Genomic DNA, 24,231 nt, shown 5'->3' on the forward strand with positions numbered 1-24,231 from the left:
AGAGTTGGGGGGCAGCCACCTTCCTACAAATGCATACGAGGAGTGTGCGTGTTTAATAACTATTGAAACAAGCATTGGAAATGTAATAGGTCTCACATTTACTTCAGTTAGAGCTATTGGCGTTGTAAATGAGAATGTCTTTTACCCATGTGTGTTCTAGTGTATGTATGTGGTGTGTAGTGGAATTATGTGGGTTGTATTGGAATTGTTAGTTATGGAAATGTGTGGTGTGTAGTAAATTTGTGTAGTGGTATGTGGCATGGTGTGCAGTGGCATTATGTGGATAGTTATTAGGTGTTATTGTGTGTACTGGAATTATGGGGAGTGGGATTATGTGTTATGGAGTTTAATTATGTGGCATGGTGTTTTGTGTTGTGGAGTGGTATGTAGGGGAGTTTAATTATGTGGCACGATGTGAAATTCTGTGGTTTGGCTTGGATGAATGTAGTGTGTTGTGTAATTGTGTTGTTGAGTTAAATTATGGTCTCGCATCATGTGGTGTGGATTGGAAATGTGTGGAGTTGAATTGTGGGGTGTGGAACTGTGTGTTTATAGCTTTGACTTTTTGTTGGCGTCCATATGTAGGCAGTGCTGGAGCTCGGGACGCCTGATGTTTGCCAAAGCTTCCTGCGTAATTTAGGAGCCTGGTGGCTCTATTGCCCCCAGCGGCTGTGAAGAAGAAGCCATGTCATGAGGCATCATAGGAGTGGCGTAACCGTGCAATCGCCATGCTCCCCCGCTTTGGACACCGACGATGGGGAATACTACTAGATCAAAGTCAAGTTAAAAGTAAAGACACATACGAAGGACGAATAAATTGTTCTCGAATTATTGTGTATTGCGGCCATCTTGAAATGTTCATGTTTACTTGGAGGAGCGAGAACCTGAGTCCGCTGGCAGAAGAAACTAGGCTTTCTGAGCCTGTTCATGATGGGAGGGAGTAGAGGGCAGGGAGCAAAGGCAGTTCAGAGTGGTACCCCAGGTGGTTAGAGTGAGCGATGGAAAACTTGCACTCAGTGTCGGAGGGGCACAGAAAACACAAGCAAATAACGAACCCACTCGAGGGGGTCGCCACTTGTGCCCCGGGGCACCATGTGATGCATGCTACGTCCAGAGCGCAGAGAAGGAACAAAAGGCACATTGGAGGCTCTCTATGGAGATAATGGTGCACAGAGCCCGGCTGGGAAAAGAGTGCCCAGAACTGACAGTCCATCGCGATATGTCAGGAAGTAGAAGGGAAACGCTGAGAACCTGCTCGACTGCGCCCATCTGTCCTGTGATGCTCTGTCACAAGTGACCCGGACACGTAAGCAACACGAGCCCAGATGACTTTAGGATTCCTGATTTTTTTTTTTTTGATATTCACAGTGCAAGAAAAACCAAGGGTAGGAACTGCATGGCATGCACGAAGCGTATGAGAGGGCGGGGCAAACAGTAGCGCTCGTGAAAAGCGCTGTTACAAAAATTAGTTGTGCTTGTAAATAGCAAGGCTGGTGGCGATTGGGTGCACCGCGTCATGTTCCAACACCATTCTCTGCTTTTTTCGCACTGCCGTGTGGCAAAGATATACACACACCGCTCTGCTTGAAGAGAAAGAAACAAACAGAAAAGAGAGTGCCTGAACTAACAGATACACTATCCAGTGGAAGGCTTCTGAGTACTTAGGCGCCTCTCCGTGGGTGGCAACTAAGTAGAGTAAGGAGGGATAAGGAGGGGCAATGAACCAGTAGAAACCAAGATATTTTGAAGAGCAATCGAAGTAGCAAATAAAAATCAAAGACAGAATTAAGCTCACAAATCTGAAACAAGTCTCGAAGAAATATTGCAAGCACTGTCTAGGCTTGACCTAAATAGTTGTTTGGAGGGGCGTGGCCGGGGGGGCAAGATGGCGGCAGCTTTCTACTGAAGTTCCCGGCTAAAGCATAGAATCCGGCAGCTTCATGTCTACCCGGAGTGATATTTTTGCACCTGGTGTGGGCTGATGGATGGGGAGGGACTCCTTGCCCTGGGGCCCGAAGGAGGCAAGATGTCGCCGCACTTGGTGAGTTTGTGAACAGCAGAGGCTTATGATTGATCCCATGCGTAACACTGTGCCTGAGCTTGGGGCTCAGGGCTGTGCGGTGAGCGGGTCAGCGCTTGGCCAGCACGGAAGTAGCCGATGCAGCCAGAAGCGGAGCCTCAGTACTCCCCTACTCAGTAGGTGAGCGCAGGGGGAGCTGAAAATACCGGAACTGGCCGGAGAGTCAGTCACGCGCCCAGCTGCGCTGGGAGACAGCGGCGTGGGAGCCTGATGGTCCCAGGGGACCCTTGACAGCCTGTAGGAGGTTCTGGAATTGGTTGACATATGGAGACACTGGCACCCTACGAGAAAACACACACACACATTGCCTGGTCCCCCATAAGAGCCTTTCGAGGCTGGACTATTTTTTCTCTCCCATGGCCTCACTTAATCTGACCTTCGATGCCCACATCCTACCCCGGGCATTATTAGACCCCACCTGATTTAGATTCTATTGAGGGCAATAGTCCCTGGTACCTCTGGACATGGCAGCTAAATACATGGTGGCTGCGGGACGGTTCACTGGCTGACGTCCTTGAACAGCCATAGAGGAAAATTCTGATTTGAACCGACACTCTGTGGATTCCCCGATTGCCCTATGGAAAGCTTCAAAACAGTCATAGGCCACGCATCCGCAGCCGTTGGAGGTACAGAGCCCAAGAGCGATCATGAAATTCTCCAACTTGTGCTCAGAGGAACTCTGCCACATCCTATGGCTCATGCTTCTGAACGCAGCTCAAGCTGCCGGTGCACTTGCTAATGCCATTCTATGAACAGGGCAGCAAAGCTGGGAAACTGATCAATTAACTTTCCCAAGAAATAACCAACCCCCGCACAACGGCAGCGGTCTGGGCCTCAAGTGGGCACTTGGTCTATGCCTCAGCTGCAATCCAAGAGGTCTTTGCAGATAATCACCGCAACCTCAAACCCCTCACTCCTGCAACAGTCATGATCGATAGCAGGCGATCTGCCCATCTGCTCGCTTGCACTCAACCAATGAGCGGAGTTGGACGCTCTACATACGCTTGAGGAGCTCCAGGCTGCCATATCGGCCTCCCCTCGCTCCCGGCCCCAACAGCTTTCCCATAGAGTTCCTTAGAAACCGGCCTCACTGGCTGGCTCCCTGCAAGCCTTTGTCTCACCACACATACTACGGTTTAGAAGTCAAACAAACTGCCCAGCCACTGCTCTTCCTACAGGCCCATCCCTCTCATTAATGTTGAATGCATCATACTGGCCAAAGTACTCGCTACCAGGCTGTTAGCCATCATCCCCTCCCTGAAACATGAAGACTAAAACGGGTTAATGCCAGGTGGGAGTACCCGCCACTGCCTAAGTGTGAGAAGTTGGCCTGGTATATGCTGTCCACTAGCTATATTGGGCACCTTGAACCAGTCCAAACTGTAGAAAGAAAAAACCTTTTTAGGGGCTCACTGAAGCACCTGGTCCTTAAACCAACAAAGAAGAGATTGGCACGGAAGCTGGAATATTAAAACAATAATTTATTAATCTCACATGAGGGAGACTGACCTTACATGAGGGAGACTGCGCCAATATGGTACCCTCAGGCCACTGTAGGAGGCAGACCAAGGAGTACAGAGACCAGTGACCTTATATATACATCTGTTGCATAGTCAGCATGAGACCAAGGGGAGGCACTGGCACATGCAGGAATAGTTATTGACTAGTATGGATATACAAGAATTGCTTGCTCAACAATGTGGGTGGGGAGACATTTCTCCTTACATCAGTAAAAACAGCCTGACAGGTATACACTAAGAGCAGGTGCATTCTGGCAGCTACAGGTCTTTCTGAGCATGTGCAAGGCCCTGGCTCAGTGCTGAAGGAGTTAACTGTAACAGATGACACAAGCAGAATACAAGGGCAGGCAATACTGAAGAGGGAGAAAGCACATGGCGAGCACATGGCTAACTAAAATGGCTGCCACAAACAAAATGGCTTCAGCTGATGCGAACAGCCATTGCAGCTAGTTTCCACACAAACAACCCCTTATTGATGATGGGTTAAAGACCACCTTTATTGAAAGCTATCCTAGTGGTAGCTATGGAGAGCAGCCTTCAGGCTAAGTCTTGAAGGAATGGAAAGCAGCTTGTTTTACCAGTCTGTAATCTCTTGAGTGGCTAAATGAAGGAGACCACACCAGGTGTGTGTGTGTATAATGTATGTATTTATTACTAAACACACCCCTCTAGCCTCTTTGAGGCTAGAGGCAAAAGCACATAAGTTACACTGCAAATAGAATAGTAAAGTAGCACAAATACACGTCAGGCCCTAGGGGCGAGCCTAACCATATACTAAAAAAGTTGTATAAGAACCACGACATAACTGGACACAAGGCCTAGAGCCTGTAGAATCACTGGGACCCCAAGGAACCACCCAAGGTAGTGTGCAGTGTGAGAACACAGCCGCGAGCTCCCGTTAGCTTTTATGGGGAAAGTCGCGGTTAGATTTTAAAGATAAAGGTCACTTAGAGATGGACTAGGACCAAACCCTCTTGGACATAGACAGTTCAAGGGTCAACACACACAGGAGCACCAGAGTACTCGAGTTACCTCACCCAGAGAAGCCGGGTGCATAGGTGTCAAATGGTGTCAGGTCGCATTGTTTTCAATGGAAGCTGGCGAAGAAGTACTGCTGCCGGGAAGATGCGAAGTGTCCGAAGAGATACAAGCCTGGATCGGAGATGTGAAGAATCGGAAAGCAGAGGGGACAGAGTCTGGGTCACTTTCCAGTGACCAGGGGCACGATAGATGAATGCCCACCGATGTCGGGTGTTTTCAGGTGAAGGAGGTGAAACTTGACTCTTCAGCCACGAGGACCAGGAGGCGTCGGACAACCAGGAGCTGGATTCGAGCTGTCCCACGAAGGTTGTCGAGTGCTGCAGCATCGGTGCCCGGATTGGACACAACAAGCCTTGGCAACAGCAACCCACGCAGAAAGGAGAAAGATGCTTCAGTGCGGACCAGCAAGGTCCGAGGGACTCCCCCAGCGAGGAGGAGTGAGGGCACATATGGAGCAACCAGGGAAGCCTAAAGGAAGTCAGTTACCTTCACAGAGACCCACCAGTCAACGGACCAGGGATCGCGAAGGGACCTAGAGAGGAATCTCAAAATGGCGGCTCATGGGTCTCTCGAGGTGACTAGGACGACAATCTTCAGTGGATCTTTTGCTCGAGGTGGGGGCTACAAGTAACCCCAAGCACGACTTCAAGAGACGTCGAGAAGTCAATGTACTTGCTAAAGTGCCCGGTGACCAGGAGTTCCGGTTCCACGCTACTCACGAGGGTTGTGGGTCTCAGCTTTGCTGGGGACTTGGTTCGGCCTCTGGTAAGTCTGGAAATCCACCTCTGGTGTTGCAAAGTCTTCGGTGTCCGGCGGGAGCTTCGGGGATGCAGATCGGACAGATGCGTCTTTGGTGCCTGCCAAGCAGGGGAGTAACTCCTTTACTCCAAGGGAGATTCTTCAGTCATCTGGCGTTTAACAGATCGTCAAAGTTCGAGGATTCAGTTTCAGAGTTTCGTCCAGGGATATCTAAAGTTCTGGTTACAGAGGTTCGTTTTGTCTCCTCTTGTTGTTAAGATCAGATTTGATATACACAATAAGGAGCTACAGAGGGAAAAAGAACCTAGGCCGCCCTCCGCTCAATCAATATCTATCAACACAGGCCTAGGACTTAGAAGGTAAGGTAATTTATTGTTAGCTGTGGTTCAGATCCTATCACTTTAGGTATATGATACTCCCCGTTTTAAAAAAAAAAATTTGGGGTAGTCACCAACAAAGCTAGCCACCTTCAATTTAAAAATAAGAGTTTTACTTCTGGCAATCCCCTTGACAAACCTCAAGGTGCATGAACTCGCGTAAAATACACCAGGTATTTTTTCTAATACAAATAATAGAAAAAATATGAAAAAAATGTGAAAGGGACGAGATGGCACCTCACATGCGCACCACCAATTGAGCCTACTGATTGGTACTCATCAGCTCTGCCCACTCTTATCATTGGTAGCCATCACGCTCCAAAAAATAATAAATGAAAAAAGTGTCCAAAAATAAACCAAAGCTGTGACGGTACGTGGTGAAGAAATCACATACCAAGTGCGACTGAATAGTGAAGATAAAAGATTGAAGAGGATGCACCCTCAATAGGTTCAAACTTTATTCTTCCTTCGATGTGCACCCAAGTCAAAACTTAAAAAGGTTGCTTAATATGCATACCATTATGTAGTGCCAACATGTTTCATCGCCTAATATATTTATGGCGATTTCGTCAGGGCAGCTCCAGTCGCTTGGCACACACAGGGGACACTGTTGAAATTTTCTTCGGGGACTGCCAAAGGTCAAAAACACACAACACTCAGCTCTTTCTCTTTCCACATCCCCTTCTACATATATAGATATATGTCTTTCATTTGAATATGTCAATTACCCTTAATGAGCCATGGCCTCGCGTACCAGCTCGCTCTAACAGGTCATACGCGAGCTCCTTAAGTGAGTCCTTGCAGCGGTTCCGCACTCCGCTGTAATGCGAATCTACAGAAAGGGCATTTTTGATGTATTCAAATTCCTCTTCTTCACAGAATCTTGTCTTAGATATAAAAACACACGTGGATATACAGACCCCCTTATTTATTGGGACATCTCTTTTTAAAGGGACCTAGCGACATACTCCTAAGTACTAAAGGTTCACGTTAGAGGCAAAATATGTATTCAGACTTGATGTATTATCACCCATGGTACACACCAACACGTACACAGCAGAACTCAAGGAAACGCTTCTTTTAACAGTGTCTAGGCTGCCTATGAATGTCACGGTAGGTCTGATGTATATACCGAAAAAATATCACCAGAGGAAGTGTGTTGTAAGTAACAATGAAGATTCTGTTACCATAATTACCAGCTTAAATTCTATGTAGCTTTTACCTCCCTATTTTTTTAATAGACATGCTCACGGTTATGCCCTAGTCAGAATCTTAACACAGAATTATTTACACCTCGGGATCATAAACAGGTCAGGTATTCAGCCTCACATAAATATCCCCACTCCCTCTCGATAACACCTCCTTACCACCCAAAGCCTCACGGAGCTCCTTCTCTCCACCGGTCACACGTGTACTGATCCCCTGACTGTTTATATACAGCGAACGCCTACACTCTTGCGCGACAGTAGTGCGCGCCATCTTGGTTTGGGGAGGTTTACCACTGACGCTCAAGATATAGCTGACTCTCACACCGATGTCCATTCGAAGTTTATTATGTCATGGACATCCGTTTGTGAAAAAACTGCGTAGGGGACCTCACGAAAGGACTCACAGGTGATAGTTAATGTGCTGATGTATATACACAACTACACTATCACGCGTAACTTTCGGCGCCATCTTGGATAGGGGTTTTTTTTTATTCTGTGTTGATGCTCAAAGTAATGCTACCCCTCATACCAGTGTCTATACGGACTAACTTATATCCTAGACCTCCATTTAGGAAAAACGCTCCATAGAAGACCTCACCAAGGACTCGGAAGTGGTTCATAGTGGGTACAAATCCCTTCAGGTCTCTATACCAGTCTATTATCACTATGGGCGCCATCTTTGAATGGAAAAGCGAGAGACTGTACTTTCTAAGACCTCTAAGCTTATAAATGCCAAGTCCCAATTACATTGTATAATTCTCAATGGGGTTCTATCTGGTAGTGTTAGATTAAAACAATGTTGTTTGGAACTGTAACTTCTTTCTTATATCATCTAGTCTTATCCTATATATTAAGATGATGCTATGATCTACGTATATCCCCTCATTGCCAGCTGGAGATCTTGTTCCTATGTTAAACTAGAGTGGAGGAGGTGTCTCATAATTACAACCTAACCGATCTGACCACAGTGGGCAGAAGTCAAGCCAAAAAGTCTTGTTCAGGCCAGAACCAATATGTTCATCGGATGGAGTGTGTCATCAACCACTTCAGTATCTTGCCCTCCCCCACTCAATTTGGTCATTAAGCCCAAATTGGTCGGACTTCTCCTGAAAAATCCATCTGGCTTCTTTTGAAGCCAGTATGTCCTCAGTATTTTGGGATGTATCCATTATTCTCTCAAGGACCACCCATGTGAAGGCGTGTTTGGTTTCATGACAGTGTTGTACCAGTTTGGTCGTAAGTTTACCGGCTCTAATCGTACTGAGATGCTCGTGCATTCTCACCTTTACCTTCCTCGTTGTGAGCCCTGTATATTGTAGGTTACACTGGCAGGTCAGTCTGTACACCACATTCGCGGTATTACAATTGCTGAAATATTTCAAATACCAGGTTTTACCTGAATTTAGAGTGACACTCTGTGTTTTCTTTGTCAAACCACATACAGAACACGATCCGCATGGATAATGTCCTGGGGGAATAGTCGACTCTGTCAGCCTAGTTGCCATTTTTACACGTGTGTGTACAAGTTTGTCCCCTAGGTTGCTTGATCTTTTAAAGGCAAACCTGGGCGGAGGCATGATGAAATCCTTGGTAGACAACAATGTCCAATGTTTACGTATGGACTGACGGATCTGGGTGGCCAAAGGATCAAATGTCATGACCACAGGTAGACAGTTGTCTCTTGTTTTTTCGTTCTTCTGAAGCAGTACACTTCGGGGGGTGTTCATTGCTCTTTTTTTAGCGTGTCTAATGATCTTCCGTGGATACTGTCTCATCTCCAGTTTGGCACATAGTTCTTCTGATTGGTCCAAAAATGTGGTGGTGGATGAACAGTTTCTGCGGTACCGAAGAAACTGTCCCACGGGTAGATTATCCCTGAGTGCTCTAGGGTGGTATGAGTTATAGCACAGGAGAGAGTTCTTATCGGTGGGTTTTTGATGAACTTTGGAGCATAACCTGTCCCCTTCTTCATAGATGTCCAGATCGAGGTACACCGCTGTCTGGCTACTGTATTTCCATGTGATCAGATTCGAACCAGGATTTTGATTGGATTGTTCCAGGTTATTTCAGTTTGAGCGGGGTCACTGGGTCAAGAACATCAGTCACCTCTGTATTATAGCGGGTGGTGAGGTGATCAACGGGTGAGTGAGAAGAAGATGATGTAGTTGGGCACAGAGCCTGGAGTGGGACTTGTTTGATGTTCCTATTCTAGTGCGAAGGTTTGTTGGATGGGGCTGGGCGGGATCTGAGGTTGGTCTCATTATTAAACAGTATGAGATGGTGGTCTGATCAGTCAATGGGAGAGATGGATCAAAGTGAGACAGGCTCATATTTGGTGATTATCTCATCTAGAGTGGAGCCTTTATTATAGGCCAGTTCGTAGCAGAGTTGTTTGAGGTCATTTTTTTCTAGAAGGTTTGTAAGATTATAAACTGTGGTGTCTTCTGAGGTGTTCCAGTGAATATTGAAGTCACCCAGGCACACGTCATTCGAGTCAGTTAGGGAGAACCATGTTACTAGGTAAGTCATTTTTTCTGAGAAGAGAGTGCGATCATCAGGTGGGTGGTCCATGGAGTGGAGTATGGTAGGAGAGGTGCCTTTGGCTGTAAGGTCGACTCGGAGGTATTTGAAAGTCGAGTAGTTTAAGGTCTTTAGGGTGGTAATCTGGGTTTCTTCTTTGTTGACGATTGCTAGCCCGTGACCTAATCTCCTTTGTCTGTCCAGTTCGAGTATGGTGTAGGCAGGTGGTGTGAGCGGGTCTGGTATGGTGATAGTGTTCGTTTAGCCAGGTTTTGATAAGGAATGCGATATCTATCTTTTCATCAAGTATAGCTTTGGCAATATCCGTGGCATGATCTACAGTTGAGGAGCATGCATGTTAGAGGGCTAGGACTATTGTTTGTGGTATGTAGTGTCTGAATGGTGGTGTATTGAGCAGGCGGTCTAGCCGAGGTGACCGTTCGAGGGATTCTATTTGCGCCCACGATTACTGGGATAGTGGAACGAGGCTTGCAGACCATTTTCGGGGTCATTGTGATGTAAGATTCACCAACAGCATCCGCTTCCAGAGCAGATATGAGGCTGAGAGCTCGGTAGGGTCTGCGGGACAAATGACTCGAGGGAATAGAGGTCGAATGGGTATGTTAGCTGACAGCTGGAGTGGGATAGCAGGTCACCTTGGCCTGGATCGAGAGGTCATTTTTTTACATGTGAGATGTCTTTAGGTAGAGAATCAAGTTTTTGGTCTATTCAGTTCAGAAGCTGGGTAAGTGTGTCAGCGAGGCTTCCAGCTCTGAAAGTGGGAGGATAAGCGTCGGGTCTCGTGTTTGAGGAAGGCGAGTGAGCTCCGCTACAGGGGAGGCAAGTGTCATCGAGGTTAGAAAGGCAGACATTTTGTGTGGGCTGAGTAGGGTCCACGTTAGGAGAGTGGGTTGAGTCCATAGGGCACTCAGTGGTGGCCGGTCTTGGGTTGGGGCTGGCGCCATCTGGCCCGGAGTGTACGTCAGCGATTTGTGTAACTGTGTGTTGATTGGTTATGGTGGGTGCAATTGAAGTCATTCTAGTGAATACTTGGCGAAGGCGTCGGGGGTGCAGCAAAGGTGCATAGCGAGTCAGTGAAGTCAAGGATGTGAAGGTTCTGCGTTGACGGTCGGGGGTAAAGGGGAGAGGGGAGTTTGGGGCACCTTTATGCTATTTTGGACATTATATAAAGATCCCAGGATGCGCTTTTTCAAACCAATTTTAAACGAAAACTGTTTCTGCTCCCATAAAGAGGGTTTTAATTATTTACACTCCTTAGTAAATGCTTCCATTTGTAGCTCTGTGCTTAGTTTTATAAACATTGTTTTGATGATAAGGAAACGGTATGCAATGTGTAAGTATGCAACTAGGTGTTTAATTGTCTCCGAAGATATTTTTTATGCTCTTTTGTGCATATTGTCGTTTTTTATGATTGTTTGTTTTCTTTGTGAACTTTTATGATTGATGTGGAATCGAATAAAGGTTTTTTGACTGACTGAGTTTGGGGCACCTGGCCATGTTATGTTAATGAACTGAGAAGTGACTGGAAGTGTCGGTCAAAGATGGTGAGGTGATGGTCTGTAACTTGTATAAGTTTGTTCCCTGCCATGAAAATAGAGGTGGAGCGTTCCCCTCTAAAGGTTAGTGATGGGGGAGTGGTGAGTTTAGTTCCCTGGGGGCTTGTGATTGATTGAGTAACGTGTAGATGGAGAAGGAAGATGTTTCTCCACTTTGCAGGGCGTCTTGATTAGAAGACGAAGCCGGTTTTCTTGCTGTCATTGCTCACACTGTGGTCGGTATCGGCTACTAGTGTTTCCAGAAGTTGTTTAAATTATTTTTTCATAATTAGAGAGTTTTTTAGGATCGCTGATGCCCCATGAGTTGCGGCCGTATCTCTCGAGTGCAGTGCCGAGGGGTTGGGAATGAACATTCAAACTCTGGCCGCTCAGCAGATTTAGGGGGCTAAGGATGTGCCGAGAATTGAAGGCTGGTAGGAGCGCTGTGAAGGAGCATTGCTTCACAGTGAGCGCTAGATCATTTGAGCCCAGGGGCGCTTTAATATTGATTATAGTTTGCGCGCCTGTCAACTAAGAGCTAAGTAGTTATGGAAATATACAAATTTTCAATTCGAATTATTCTCCAAACACAAGATCTAGATAAATACCAATAAAATGGACAAAGAATAAATATGGGTAAATACAGACTGAAATGTAAAGGAAATAACTACCATAAAGCCGGGAGCCCCAATAGTGATGTGGGCGTTTTTAATCATTCGGCCGCTAGATGGCGCTCCAGGCTGGGGAAGGATCCAAGCTCTCTTTTAGTTCCTTGTGTGAATAGATCTGGGCTGGGGTACTCAGTCTGGGGTACTCACTTTACTGCTTTGGTAGAGATGGCCGCGAGCGAGGGAAGTTGGCTGCCAAGGGGGAGAAAAGGAGGGGCATCCAGTCCAAACTGGGGGTGATCGTCTTAGGCTTCCGTTGGATTCCATTCAATGTTTGTGATTTAGACTCTGGAGGAGGTTGTAATGGGGGTCCCTCCTCTTTATTTCCATGCAGTGGAAGGAAGGGCCCCGCCCCATCATGGCTGCCAGGTGCGGTGCGATGGTGATCGGTGTGAGGGTGGGTGCAGCGGGTCACTGGGCACTGCTCCTGCTATGTCCATCTATGCTTGAAAAACTGCATAGAGACGGGACCGGCTTACGAGCCCGGAGAAGGCCGCGGAGGACGCGCTCCCCAATCACGGGATGAATCGCGCCCACGTCCCCAGCGCACCTCGCAGCCCCTCGCCCTTGCATCCTTCAGTATCTTCGGGGATGCGGATGCCGGTAAAGCAGGGCTGGCCGGGGCCGCCAATAACGGGGGCCGCGGTCTCACCAGGAATCCTGACATCCAGGCCGAGCCCTGCAGACAGAGCGCCTACCCAGGGACCAAGGACTCGGACCCACGCATATCACTCCGTAGGAATGTACAGGGCAGCCCTTGATGGGGTTTATTTAAATAAAATACCGTATATGTTTCCTTTAAAATAATACGCCAGTAGGACCATACTATTGCATGTACCGTACATTACCCAGGGCCTAGGGCTTCTTGGGTTACCCCATTAGTTTATAATAGTATCTCGAGATGGTGGGCTGAGGAGAGCCCACAGCAGACACCATGCTGGTCACGGGAGACCCACAGCAGACACTGTGCTGGTCACGGGAGACCCACAGCAGACACTGTGCTGGTCACGGGAGACCCACAGCAGACACTGTGCCGGTCACGGGAGAGCCCACAGCAGACACTGTGCCGGTCACGGGAGAGCCCACAGCAGACACTGTGCCGGTCACGGGAGAGCCCACAGCAGACAGCGTGCCGGTCACGGAAGAGCCCACAGCAGACACTGTGCCGGTCACGGGAGAGCCCACAGCAGACACTGTGCTGGTCACGGGAGAGCCCACAGCAGACAGCGTGCCGGTCACGGGAGAGCCCACAGCAGACACTGTGCCGGTCATGGGAGAGCCCACAGCAGACAGCGTGCCGGTCACGGGAGAGCCCACAGCAGACACTGTGCCGGTCACGGGAGAGCCCACAGCAGACAGCGTGCCGGTCATGGGAGAGCCCACAGCAGACAGCGTGCTGGTCACGGGAGGACCCACAGTAGACACCGTGCCGGTCACAGGAGACCCACAGCAGACAGCGTGCCGGTCATGGGAGAGCCCACAGCAGACAGCGTGCTGGTCACGGGAGGACCCACAGTAGACACCGTGCCGCTCACAGGAGACCCACAGCAGACACTGTGCCGGTCAGGCCGACGGGAGGCAGCAAATCCAGCCACCACTGGGCTCAGGCCTGCACAGGCTGCATTCAGTCATCGGTTCTTTAGGAATGGGGCACAGTGAAAAACCAGGCCTGCGGTGGGTGAAAGGCCATATGGCAACAGAGACCATATCGGGAGGAGGTCAATCACTGCTGGTCCGCTGCAGCGGGAGCCACCGACCAACCACAGGCAACCATTCCCTAGCAGGGAGTCGGGGGAAGAGGGAACTGGAGGGGATGAGTGGCAGCACCATCGGGGAACCCTCGGCAACGTCCGGGTCAAGAACACTGGGTGAGGGATTGAGGGGCTCCACACCACAGGCCTGGCCACTGCACGCCGGGACTAGTATTTCAGGTTACCGACCACTCACCAATACTTCAGAGCAATAGTACTGAGCCAGGTGCCTCCCGAAGCAGGGGCCCTGCAGGACTCACCGGGAGACGATCCATGATCCCTGGAGATCCAGCCGAGGATTCCTCCAACTCAGAGCTCCAGTAAGCACCAATCCTTACAAGAGGCTATTCACACCCCCTTTTCACCGGTCAGGCAAATCCTGATCTTTTGCCAACATCCACAGAAATGCATCCTGTTTACACGTAAACTGAGATGAATCACACTACACCCCCCTCCCCCCCCTTACAGGCCAGGCCCCCTCGCAAATCCAAGAACCATGGTTGAGGGTCACCAATGAACCCTTTTGTTACTTAGGAATAACCATCGCTTGCGACACCCGAGTTACCTGGAAACAAAATATTGTCCCAATCACTAGACTGATACTTGGTGTCCTATACGTCTAGGCCTGCCTAACACTCAATCTTATGGGGCGGGGAGCACTTTACAAGATGTACTTGATGTGCCTGTGCAACACTACCCCTTCATTCTCGCCTGACCCTCTTTGCTGATATACGCTCCACAGCTGCAGACAGACAGATCACCCAGAGGGTCATCAACCAAGAGCACGGCCTCAGTGTACGAGGGTGGCCTCAGGCAGATCACCCAGGGGGTCTTCAACGAAGGGCACGGCCTCAGTGTATGAGGGTGACCTCAGGCAGATCACCCAGGGGGTCATCAACCAAGACTATGGCCTCAGTGTAAGAGGGTGGCCTCAGGCAGATCACCCAGGGGGTCTTCAACCAAGGGCACAGCCTCAGTGTATGAGGGTGACCTCAGGCAGATCACCCAGGGGGTCATCAACCAAGACTATGGCCTCAGTGTAAGAGGGTGGCCTCAGGCAGATCACCCAGGGGGTCTTCAACCAAGGGCACGGCTTCAGTGTATGAGGGTGACCTCAGGCAGAAGACCCAGGGAGTCATCAACCAAGAGCATGGCCTCAGTGTACGAGGGTGGCCTTAGGCAGATCACCCAGGGGGTCATCAACCAAGGGCACGGCTTCAGTGTATGAGGGTGACCTCAGGCAGATCACCCAGGGGGGTCATCAACCAAGAGCATGGCCTCAGTGTACGAGGGTGGCCTCAGGCAGATCACCCAGGGGGTCATCAACCAAGGGCACGGCCTCCGTGTATGAGAGTGGCCTCAGGCAGATCACCCAGGGGGTCATCAACCAAGTGCGCGGACTCAGTGTAGGAGGGTGACCTCAGGCGCCATGCCTCTGCCTGTACTATTGGGCAGCCCAGATGAGCCCCCTAGGGGACTGACTTTATTGGGACGGCCGCGACCCAACCTGTCACCATGGAATATGCCTTACTTTACAGGGCCCGCCTGCCTCCCTACCCCACATCTCTAGGATACCCTTTCACAGCTGGAGAGAATCGATATCCTCAATTAAAATGGCAAAGGAAGCTCACCGCGCTCACGCCGCTATGGAGGGGCACCTGACCAAGCACAAATGAACAACTGCCGCAGGTGAGATCTCATTGGGATCTCCACATTGAGGGACCGGTGGCAGCGCGACCATGTAGTATCCTTATATCATCTTAAAACAGAATTTGGGCTATACTACACTCCGAGCCTTAGGAACTTACAAATCAGACGTGCATGAGAAGCTCCCAGAGAGACCCTCGGAGCAGTCCCAGATTTGAAGGCTCCGGAGGCACAGCTGGTGCTACGCCCTCTGGGATGTAAAGGTCTATCGTCGCTCTACTGCTCACTAGTGCTCAATGCGCCGCACTCCCTGATCACACTCCATGAGAGGTGGGCAGAAGACATAGGAGAACTTGACGGCAAGGACTGGTGTGAAGCCAAACTGGCCCTATGTTATTGAGCATTCCATCAACCCTGAGGCTGAGTTCAAATGCTTTCACCGCACAAATTACAGTCTAGACCGGCTTTGGAGTTTATGGGGCAAGCCGACTCCAGCTGTTGGAGCTGTGCAGACCAGGGGGGCTCCTCTTATCATATTATGTGGGTCCGCCCGCGCTTTACCAAGCACTGGAGGTCGGTCCAGGCTGGTTAACATATCTCCGGCAGATTAACGAGAGCTAGATCCGAACATAGCCCTGCTGGGGATCATGGAGGGGTTGGCGCTCACCAGAAATCATCATCATCATCATCTCTCTCGATGGGGCTGGGATACTTAGTAGCGAAAAGAGACATTGCGAAGCCCCCGGCAATGGCAACCTGGGCAGCCGGAATGGACTATTGTAGAGCAGAGAGAGATCTGTAATGGAGAGGCGTCCCCTCTAAGCACCCCAAGATCTGGGGCCGGTGGTCATCTGGGCCGGACGCCACTAGTGAGAAACCTTTTTCCTAAATGTTTCACTCGAATCATGTGGAATTCGAACAAGATGGCGATGCCACTGATTTGTATAGTTCAATGCCTTGCCATGTTTTTTATTGTATTGTAGTACTCCGTACCAAAAAAGCCAATAAATCATTTTATAAGAAAATAAAAAATAAATCATTGTTTAAATATTTTTCTAGCTAGTCCCATTCCTAAAATACAGTATTAAGATTTTAATCCATACCCTGGTTTTCTACACAGGGCACCTAGGCCTGTCCTAGTGGAAAAATAGCTTTCAGATGCTAGTTATTGCAAGGACTTGTTAACATTACATTTCTACATGTCCTTCTTTTAAATACAATCCGGTGCGGCTGGCACAGGTAAGAGCAGTGGGGCGGGACAGCCGAGTCGGCGATGTGCCGAGTGCAAGGTTAGTGTTTTTTTGTACCTATCCCGCCATCTGTCGACCTCCCCCCACCCCCCACCCTGTGGGGTATGAGGCCTACATGGGAGTCATTTACTCATATTTAAGACGTATATGTTTTGGCCTGTCAAAAGGATTTATTTGCACTCATACAGTGCGGCATTGGGAGCAGACACTGCCCTCAGTCATACAAGAGGACATCGGGAGCAGATACTGCCCTCACTCATACACTGCGGCATCGGGAGCAGATACTGCCCTCACTCATACACTACATCATCGGGGGAAGATAAACTAGGACATTAGAAGCAGACACTGCCCTCACTCATACACTAGGACAAGAGAGACACTGCCCTCACTCATACACTAGGATAAGAGACACTGCCCTCACTCATACACTAGGACAAGAGAGACACTGCCCTCACTCATACACTAGGATAAGAGACACTGCCCTCACTCATACACTAGGACATGAGACACTGCCCTCACTCATACACTAGGACAAGAGAGACACTGCCCTCACTCATACACTAGGACAAGAGAGACACTGCCCTCACTCATACACTAGGACATGAGACACTGCCCTCACTCATACACTAGGATAAGAGACACTGCCCTCACTCGTACACTAGGACAAGAGAGACACTGCCCTCACTCATACACTAGGACAAGAGAGACACTGCCCTCACTCACACACTAGGACATCAGGAGCAGACACTGCCCTCACTCATACACTAGGACATGAGAGAAACTGCCCTCACTCATACACTAGGACATGAGACACTGCCCTCACTCATACACTAGGACAAGAGAGACACTGCCCTCACTCATACACTAGGATAAGAGACACTGCCCTCACTCATACACTAGGACATGAGACACTGCCCTCACTCATACACTAGGACAAGAGAGACACTGCCCTCACTCATACACTAGGACAAGAGAGACACTGCCCTCACTCATACACTAGGACAAGAGAGACACTGCCCTCACTCATACACTAGGATAAGAGACACTGCCCTCACTCATACACTAGGACATGAGACACTGCCCTCACTCATACACTAGGACAAGAGAGACACTGCCCTCACTCATACACTAGGACAAGAGAGACACTGCCCTCACTCATACACTAGGACATGAGACACTGCCCTCACTCATACACTAGGATAAGAGACACTGCCCTCACTCGTACACTAGGACAAGAGAGACACTGCCCTCACTCATACACTAGGACAAGAGAGACACTGCCCTCACTCACACACTAGGACATCAGGAGCAGACACTGCCCTCACTCATACACTAGGACATGAGAGAAACTGCCCTCACTCATACACTAGGACATGAGACACTGCCCTCACTCATACACTAGGACAAGAGAGACACTGCCCTCACTCATACACTAGGATAAGAGACACTGCCCTCACTCATACACTAGGACATGAGACACTGCCCTCACTCATACACTAGGACAAGAGAGACACTGCCCTCACTCATACACTAGGACAAGAGAGACACTGCCCTCACTCATACACTAGGACATGAGACACTGCCCTCACTCATACACTAGGATAAGAGACACTGCCCTCACTCATACACTAGGACATGAGACACTGCCCTCACTCATACACTAGGACAAGAGAGACACTGCCCTCACTCACACACTAGGACATCAGGAGCAGACACTGCCCTCACTCATACACTAGGACATGAGAGAAACTGCCCTCACTCATACACTAGGACATGAGACACTGCCCTCACTCATACACTAGGACATGAGACACTGCCCTCACTCATACACTAGGACAAGAGAGACACTGCCCTCACTCGTACACTAGGACAAGAGAGACACTGCCCTCACTCGTACACTAGGACAAGAGAGACACTGCCCTCACTCATACACTAGGACATCGAGAGCAGATCGTTCCCTCACTCATAAACTAGGACATTAGGAGTAGACACTGCCCTTACTCGTACACTAGGACAAGAGAGACACTGCCCTCACTCATACACTAGGACATCAGGAGCAGATAGTTCCCTCACTCATACACTAGGACATGAGAGAAACTGCCCTCACTCATACACTAGGATGAGAGAGACACTGCCCTCATTCATACACTAGGACATTGGGAGCAGACACTGCCCTCAGTCACACATCCAGACCTTGGGTGCATTCCTGCCCGTGCATATACATCAGGATATCAGGATTTCCCCTAATATTTGGTTTAGATTCTCGGCTCATGTAGAGGTCAAAGGTTCAAACCTAGCAGTGAGGATGGTGTATACTTCAAAAGCATCACTATGTCCTTAACCCACCTGTACAGATTTACTGGAAAAGGTGAGTACTGCTGTCAGCATCTGCAGGCGCCTTGATGTCAGGTCACTCCAGGCCCGTTCATGGACCATCTCACTCCACGTCCACTGGTGAACCACCTCGGTCCTGGCTGATTTCTTTCCTCTCCCCACCTCCAGGGGCTTCTCTGATCTGGTGTCCTTGATTCTTCATACCTGGTCCTAAGTTGATACAGCTAGTCTGACCACCGTCCATTTCACATCATGTGCCCTAATCCCACCCTCCCCCATCGTATTCCTGTAATATTTCCGTGATCTGTCTCCATGCTCCTGCCTCACTCCTCTGCCACTGACATTTTGTGTGTTTCAGAACCGGGTGGTTCGTCAGAACCCTGCTGAGAGGAACTACCATATCTTCTATGCACTGCTGACCGGAGTCCAGGGGGAGGAGAGAGGTGAGAGGCGCTCCCTGTGTCTTAGGACTTTGAGAGCTCACTGGGGTCCAGTCCATACATCAAGTTTATCTTTATTTTTGGAATGTTTTGTATAAGCATGAACCTGGTGCAGGAGGTGAGACGAGGTGATTTTACAAGAGCCCCAGAAAAGGAAACCGTACCACGTGTTGGTAAACAAGGATGGCAGCTAGAAAAGAAGCGTGTGTTGTCAGCAACATCAGCCAAACTGAGAGAGCTGAAGGAGGAGACCAGTACACAAGGTAGAAATTGCATCTCTGTAGATGGTCACACCAGGTCAGCGTACAGTGAGTAAAGCTACTCCTCTGCCCCAAAAAGTACCCCTTAAAAAGGCTCCGGTCCCTCCTCTGCCTTCGGGCCAAGGTCGGCACCAAGATAAAGTTCCCTACGCCCCGCCTTCGGGTGCGGCACCAAAACAACTAGTAACGCCTTCCGGCTCGGGTCCTCTTCGGGGCTCGACCCCAAGACTTGGGCACCAACAGATAAGCTAACTTATCCCTCCAAAACTTCAACACCAAAATACACCTCAGATCCGAAATCATCTGAGCCGAAATCCTCTGCACCAAAATCCTTGGCTCTGAAAAAGACTGCACCAAAATCTTCTACGCCGAAAATTATGGCCCCAAAGGAAGAGACTGTTCCTCCTCCACCCAAGGAGACTAGTTTAGATGTTCCACCTGCTAACATGGACCCCAAACAAAAGGAATTGGTTATTAACCCAAAAACAGGACACCTTAATGCAAAGCTGTCAGGGAAAAGAAAAACAGAATTTGAGCAATTTTATCATATCCCTCTAAAGAGAAAGAATATGGGGACTGATACTTCTCCACCTCTTTCACCTTCCTCACCTCCTCCACCTATTGACCCTAACCTTCTTAAAACACCCACAAATTCCCCTCAGCCACAATCTTCACTTCAGCAGGATGATGGGGATCGAGATCATGATACACACGGGTATGTGCCACAAGATTATGCTCCAGACCCCTTTGTAGATTATAACACGGATCCTAACAAAGACAACGACCCAGATCTATACCCATCTAGGCCTTCTCCTCCTGATGATAATGTGGGGTTTACAGAATTGCTTAATACAGCTGCACAGTATCATGGGGTGCAACTCCATAAGGAAGATTTCCTATTTGCGACACTAAGTGCATCACAAAAAACTACACATATACTACCCGTGCTCAAGGGTATGTTAAAGCATGCAGATGAGGTGTTCAAAGATCCAGTATGATCTAAGATACTCACACCTAGAGTGGATAAGAAATACAAGGCGGCTCCTACAGACACAACTTTCGTTAAAGGTCAGGTTCCACTAGACTCGGTGGTTTCAAATGCCCGGAAACAAGCAAAGTCTCAGTCAACGGGAGACGCTCTGCCTCCCGATAAGGAATCTAAGTTGATAGATGCCTCGGGCAAGAGAGTAGCAGCACAAGCAGCCAATCATTGGCGCATAGCTAGCACACAAGGACTCTTGGCAAGACATGACAGAGCCCATTATCATGAGCTAGAACAACTGATGCAACATCTGCCTGATGAACATGAATCCAAGGCTCATGACCTCATCCAGGAAGGGAAGCGTATTTCCAATACTTCGATCAGGTGTGCTCTAGATGCAGCAGACACTGCCTCATGTGCTGTTAACACTAGCATCCTTCTCAGACGCCACGCGTGGCTTAGAGTATCAGGTTGTAAGCCGGAGGTTCAAGCATCTATTTTAAATTCACCTTTTAAAAAGGAGCATTTATTTGGTCCTATGGTGGACACTTTAGAAAAAATGAAGAATGACACTGAAGTAGCCAGATCTATGGGAGCGCTACAAACACCATCCAATCGTGACTCATTTCGCCAATCCCTTTACAGGAGAGGTTCAAAGTCCATCCCTACTGACAGGTCCTCTACCTCATATAGAGGTAATACTCAATCCCCCTCTACCAGAGGATATTTTCAAGGTGGATTTCGTGGAAACTATGGGAAAGGAAGAGGGAGATGTAATACACCCCGCACTTCCGCAGCCACAAATAAGCAGTGACTGGTTTCCCCTTTCCCCCCCGATCCTCTCACACCTGTCGGGGGACGTCTCACTCAATGTCTCCCGGTCTGACATTCAATCACATCGGACAAATGGGTGTTACAAATGATCCAATCTGGTTACTGCCTGGAACTTACAAGCAACCCTCCAAACATTCCACCATGAAAACACAAACTATCTCCAGAACATATACACCTATTCAAACAAGAGGTCCAATCTCTTCTGAAAAAAGGAGCTATAGAACCCATCCCACTACAGCCTCAGGGGATAGGAATGTACTCTCTTTATTTTCTAATTCACAAAAAGGACGGTTCTCTGAGGCCTATACTAGACCTCAGAGAATTAAGCCTATACATTCAACCAGATCACTTCCATATGATCACTCTCCAAAAGGTACTTCCTCTGTTACAACAAGACGACTTTATGTCCACTCTAGACTTGAAGGACGCGTACTTCCATATTCATTACATCCCGCTCATCGCAAATACCTCAGGTCTGTAATAGCGGGGCAACATTACCAATTCAAGGTACTCCCATTCTGAGTAACTACTGCTCCGAGAGTATTTACCAAATGCCTAGCAGAAGTCACTGTGCATCAGCGAAGACAACATGTTCACGTCGTCCTATATTTAGATGACTGGCTTATTAAAGCCAGCACTCTCTCAAAGTGCCTACAGCACACTCAAACAACAGTACGCTTACTGCACAACCTCGGATTTACAGTCAATCTGACAAAATCCCATTTTCTGCCCTCCAATACACAAGCATATCTAGGGGCCACTGAGGATACACAAAAAGCTTCAGCCTATCCCAATCCAACCAGAATTCACAATATTCAGCCTCTCGTTTCCAAATTTCAACCCCAGCTCTGGTATTCATGCAACTACTAGGAATGATGGCATTTTGCATCATGAGAGTTCCTTATGCAAGACTGCAAATACGTCCCACTCAAGAATGTTTAGCACGCCAGTGGAATCAGTCTCACGGTCTATTGACATTGACATTGGTGGACGACCGCACTCTTCGCTCTCTGCAGTGGTGGAATTCACACAACCTTACAAAAGGGCGGACTTTCATCGATCCGATTCCACAGACCGTGCTAACAGCAGACGTCTCCCTCACTGGTTGGGGAGCCCATCTCCAAACTCGCACAATTCAAGGATGGTGGAGTCAAAAGGAAAAGCTTTTCCTCATAAATCATCTGGAGCGGTTCGCAGTCTTCCTGGCACTCAAAGCCTTCCAAACTCACCCTGTAGGCAAAGCTGTCCTGATGCGCACAGACAGCATGACAGCAATGTATTACATACAGAAACAGGGAGGAACACACTCTCTCCAGCTGTCACACCTTGCACAAGACATTTGGACATGGGCCATTCATCACAAGATGTATCTCCTAGAGGGACACCTCCCAGGAGTGAACAATCGGATTGCAGACCTCCTCAGCTAACAGAGGCAACAAATTCACGAAGGGGAACTTCACCCTCAAGTTCTCTTCCTCTTCTTTCAGATGTGGGGCTTCCCAAACTTAGATTTGTTCGCCACACACCAAAACGCAAAGTGCCCAAACTTTGCCTCCAGGTATGCACACCCGTTATCAAAAGCCAATGCTCTATGGGTGAACTGGTCAGGGATATTTGCCTACGCTTTTCCGCCTCTCCCACTCATTCCACTAGTGGTTCGGAAGCTCAGGCAAACATCCCTCACACTAAACCTAGTAGCTCCCCCTTGGGCTCGCCAACCTTGGTTCACTACCCTATTAGAACTATCAGCAGTTCCTCATCAAAAGCTACATTGCACATCCAGTCTCCTCATGCAGAGCCATGGAACGATAAGACATTCAGATCCCAACCCTCTCAACCTTGCGATCTGGCACCTGAAGTCATAGAGTTTGGTTATCTCAATCTTCCACTAGACTGTGTGCATATTATTAATGAGGCCAGAAGACCTACTACAAGAGTTTGCTATGCAGCAAAAGGGAAGCGGCTTGTTATTTATTGTAATAACCATGTCAATCCACTTGATGCTTCTATTCAAACTATCATTTGTTATCTGCTACATATACAAAGTTAAAATTTAGCGTACACGTCTATACGCTTACATCTCGCTGCAATAGCTGCCTATCTTCAAAATAGACACCTGTCCCTTTTCAGAGTGCCCGCTAGTAAAGCTTTCATGGAAGGACTCAAGAGTTATTCCTCCAAGACATCCACCTGCCCCAGTGTCGAATCTTAATATTGTCCGTACCAGGCTAATGGCTCCACCCTTCGAGCCTTTACAAAAATGTGAACTACAGTTTCTCACTTGGAAAGCAGCTTTCCTCATTGCTACCTCCTAACTCAGGAGATTGAGTGAGCTTCAGGCATTAACCATAGAAGAACCATTTTTACAAGTACACCAAAACAAAGTGGTTCTTTGTACTAATCCTAAAGTTGTTTTTGCCTCACACATCAACCTGTTGAGTTACCTGTGTTCTTTCCTCAACCAGATTCTGAGGGCGAACGTGTTCTACACACCTTGGATGTTAAAAGAGCATGAATGTATTGCATAGAAAGAACAGAATCTTTTTGTCCACTAAACAACTTTTTGTAGCTTTTGCTCCACAACACAAAGACAATCCCATTTCGAAATCAGGTATTGCACGGTGGATTGTTAAATGCATTCAGACACGCTATGCAAAAAGCAAAGAAGCCTTTGCCAATTCCCCTTAGAGCATTTTCCACACGCAAACTGGAGGCTTCTATGGCTTTCTTAGGAAATATTCCCATAGATGACATCTGTAAAGCTGCAACATGGACTACACCACATTCATTCACAAAACACTAATGTGTAGATGTGTTTGCCAGACAACAAGCTAATGTAGGCCAGGCAGTTTTACGTACACTATTTCAAAATACCGCAACAGCTACCGGTTAGCCCCCGCTTTGGTAGATTACTGCTGTATAGTCTATGCATAGCATGTGATCTACAGCTCACATGCCTCAAACGGAAAATGCTACTTACCCAATGCATCTGTTCTTAGCATCT

At 48.4% G+C, this 24,231-nt stretch overlaps 1 protein-coding gene across 1 annotated transcript in view; it reads left to right on the forward strand.

Annotated features, from left to right (window-relative positions):
• LOC146859468 (unconventional myosin-X-like) overlaps nucleotides 1-24,231 on the forward strand; it is an 869,852-nt gene that overhangs the window by 375,361 nt on the left and 470,260 nt on the right. The window contains exons 7-8 of the mRNA XM_085650190.1: nucleotides 18,732-18,745; nucleotides 19,070-19,154. Of these exons, the coding sequence (XP_085506316.1) occupies nucleotides 18,732-18,745; nucleotides 19,070-19,154 (99 nt within the window). The remainder of the gene's footprint in view (nucleotides 1-18,731; nucleotides 18,746-19,069; nucleotides 19,155-24,231) is intronic.

Source organism: Triturus cristatus, chromosome 3_2 (genome assembly GCF_964204655.1).
Source record: "Triturus cristatus chromosome 3_2, aTriCri1.1, whole genome shotgun sequence".
Taxonomy (NCBI): Eukaryota; Metazoa; Chordata; class Amphibia; order Caudata; family Salamandridae; genus Triturus; species Triturus cristatus.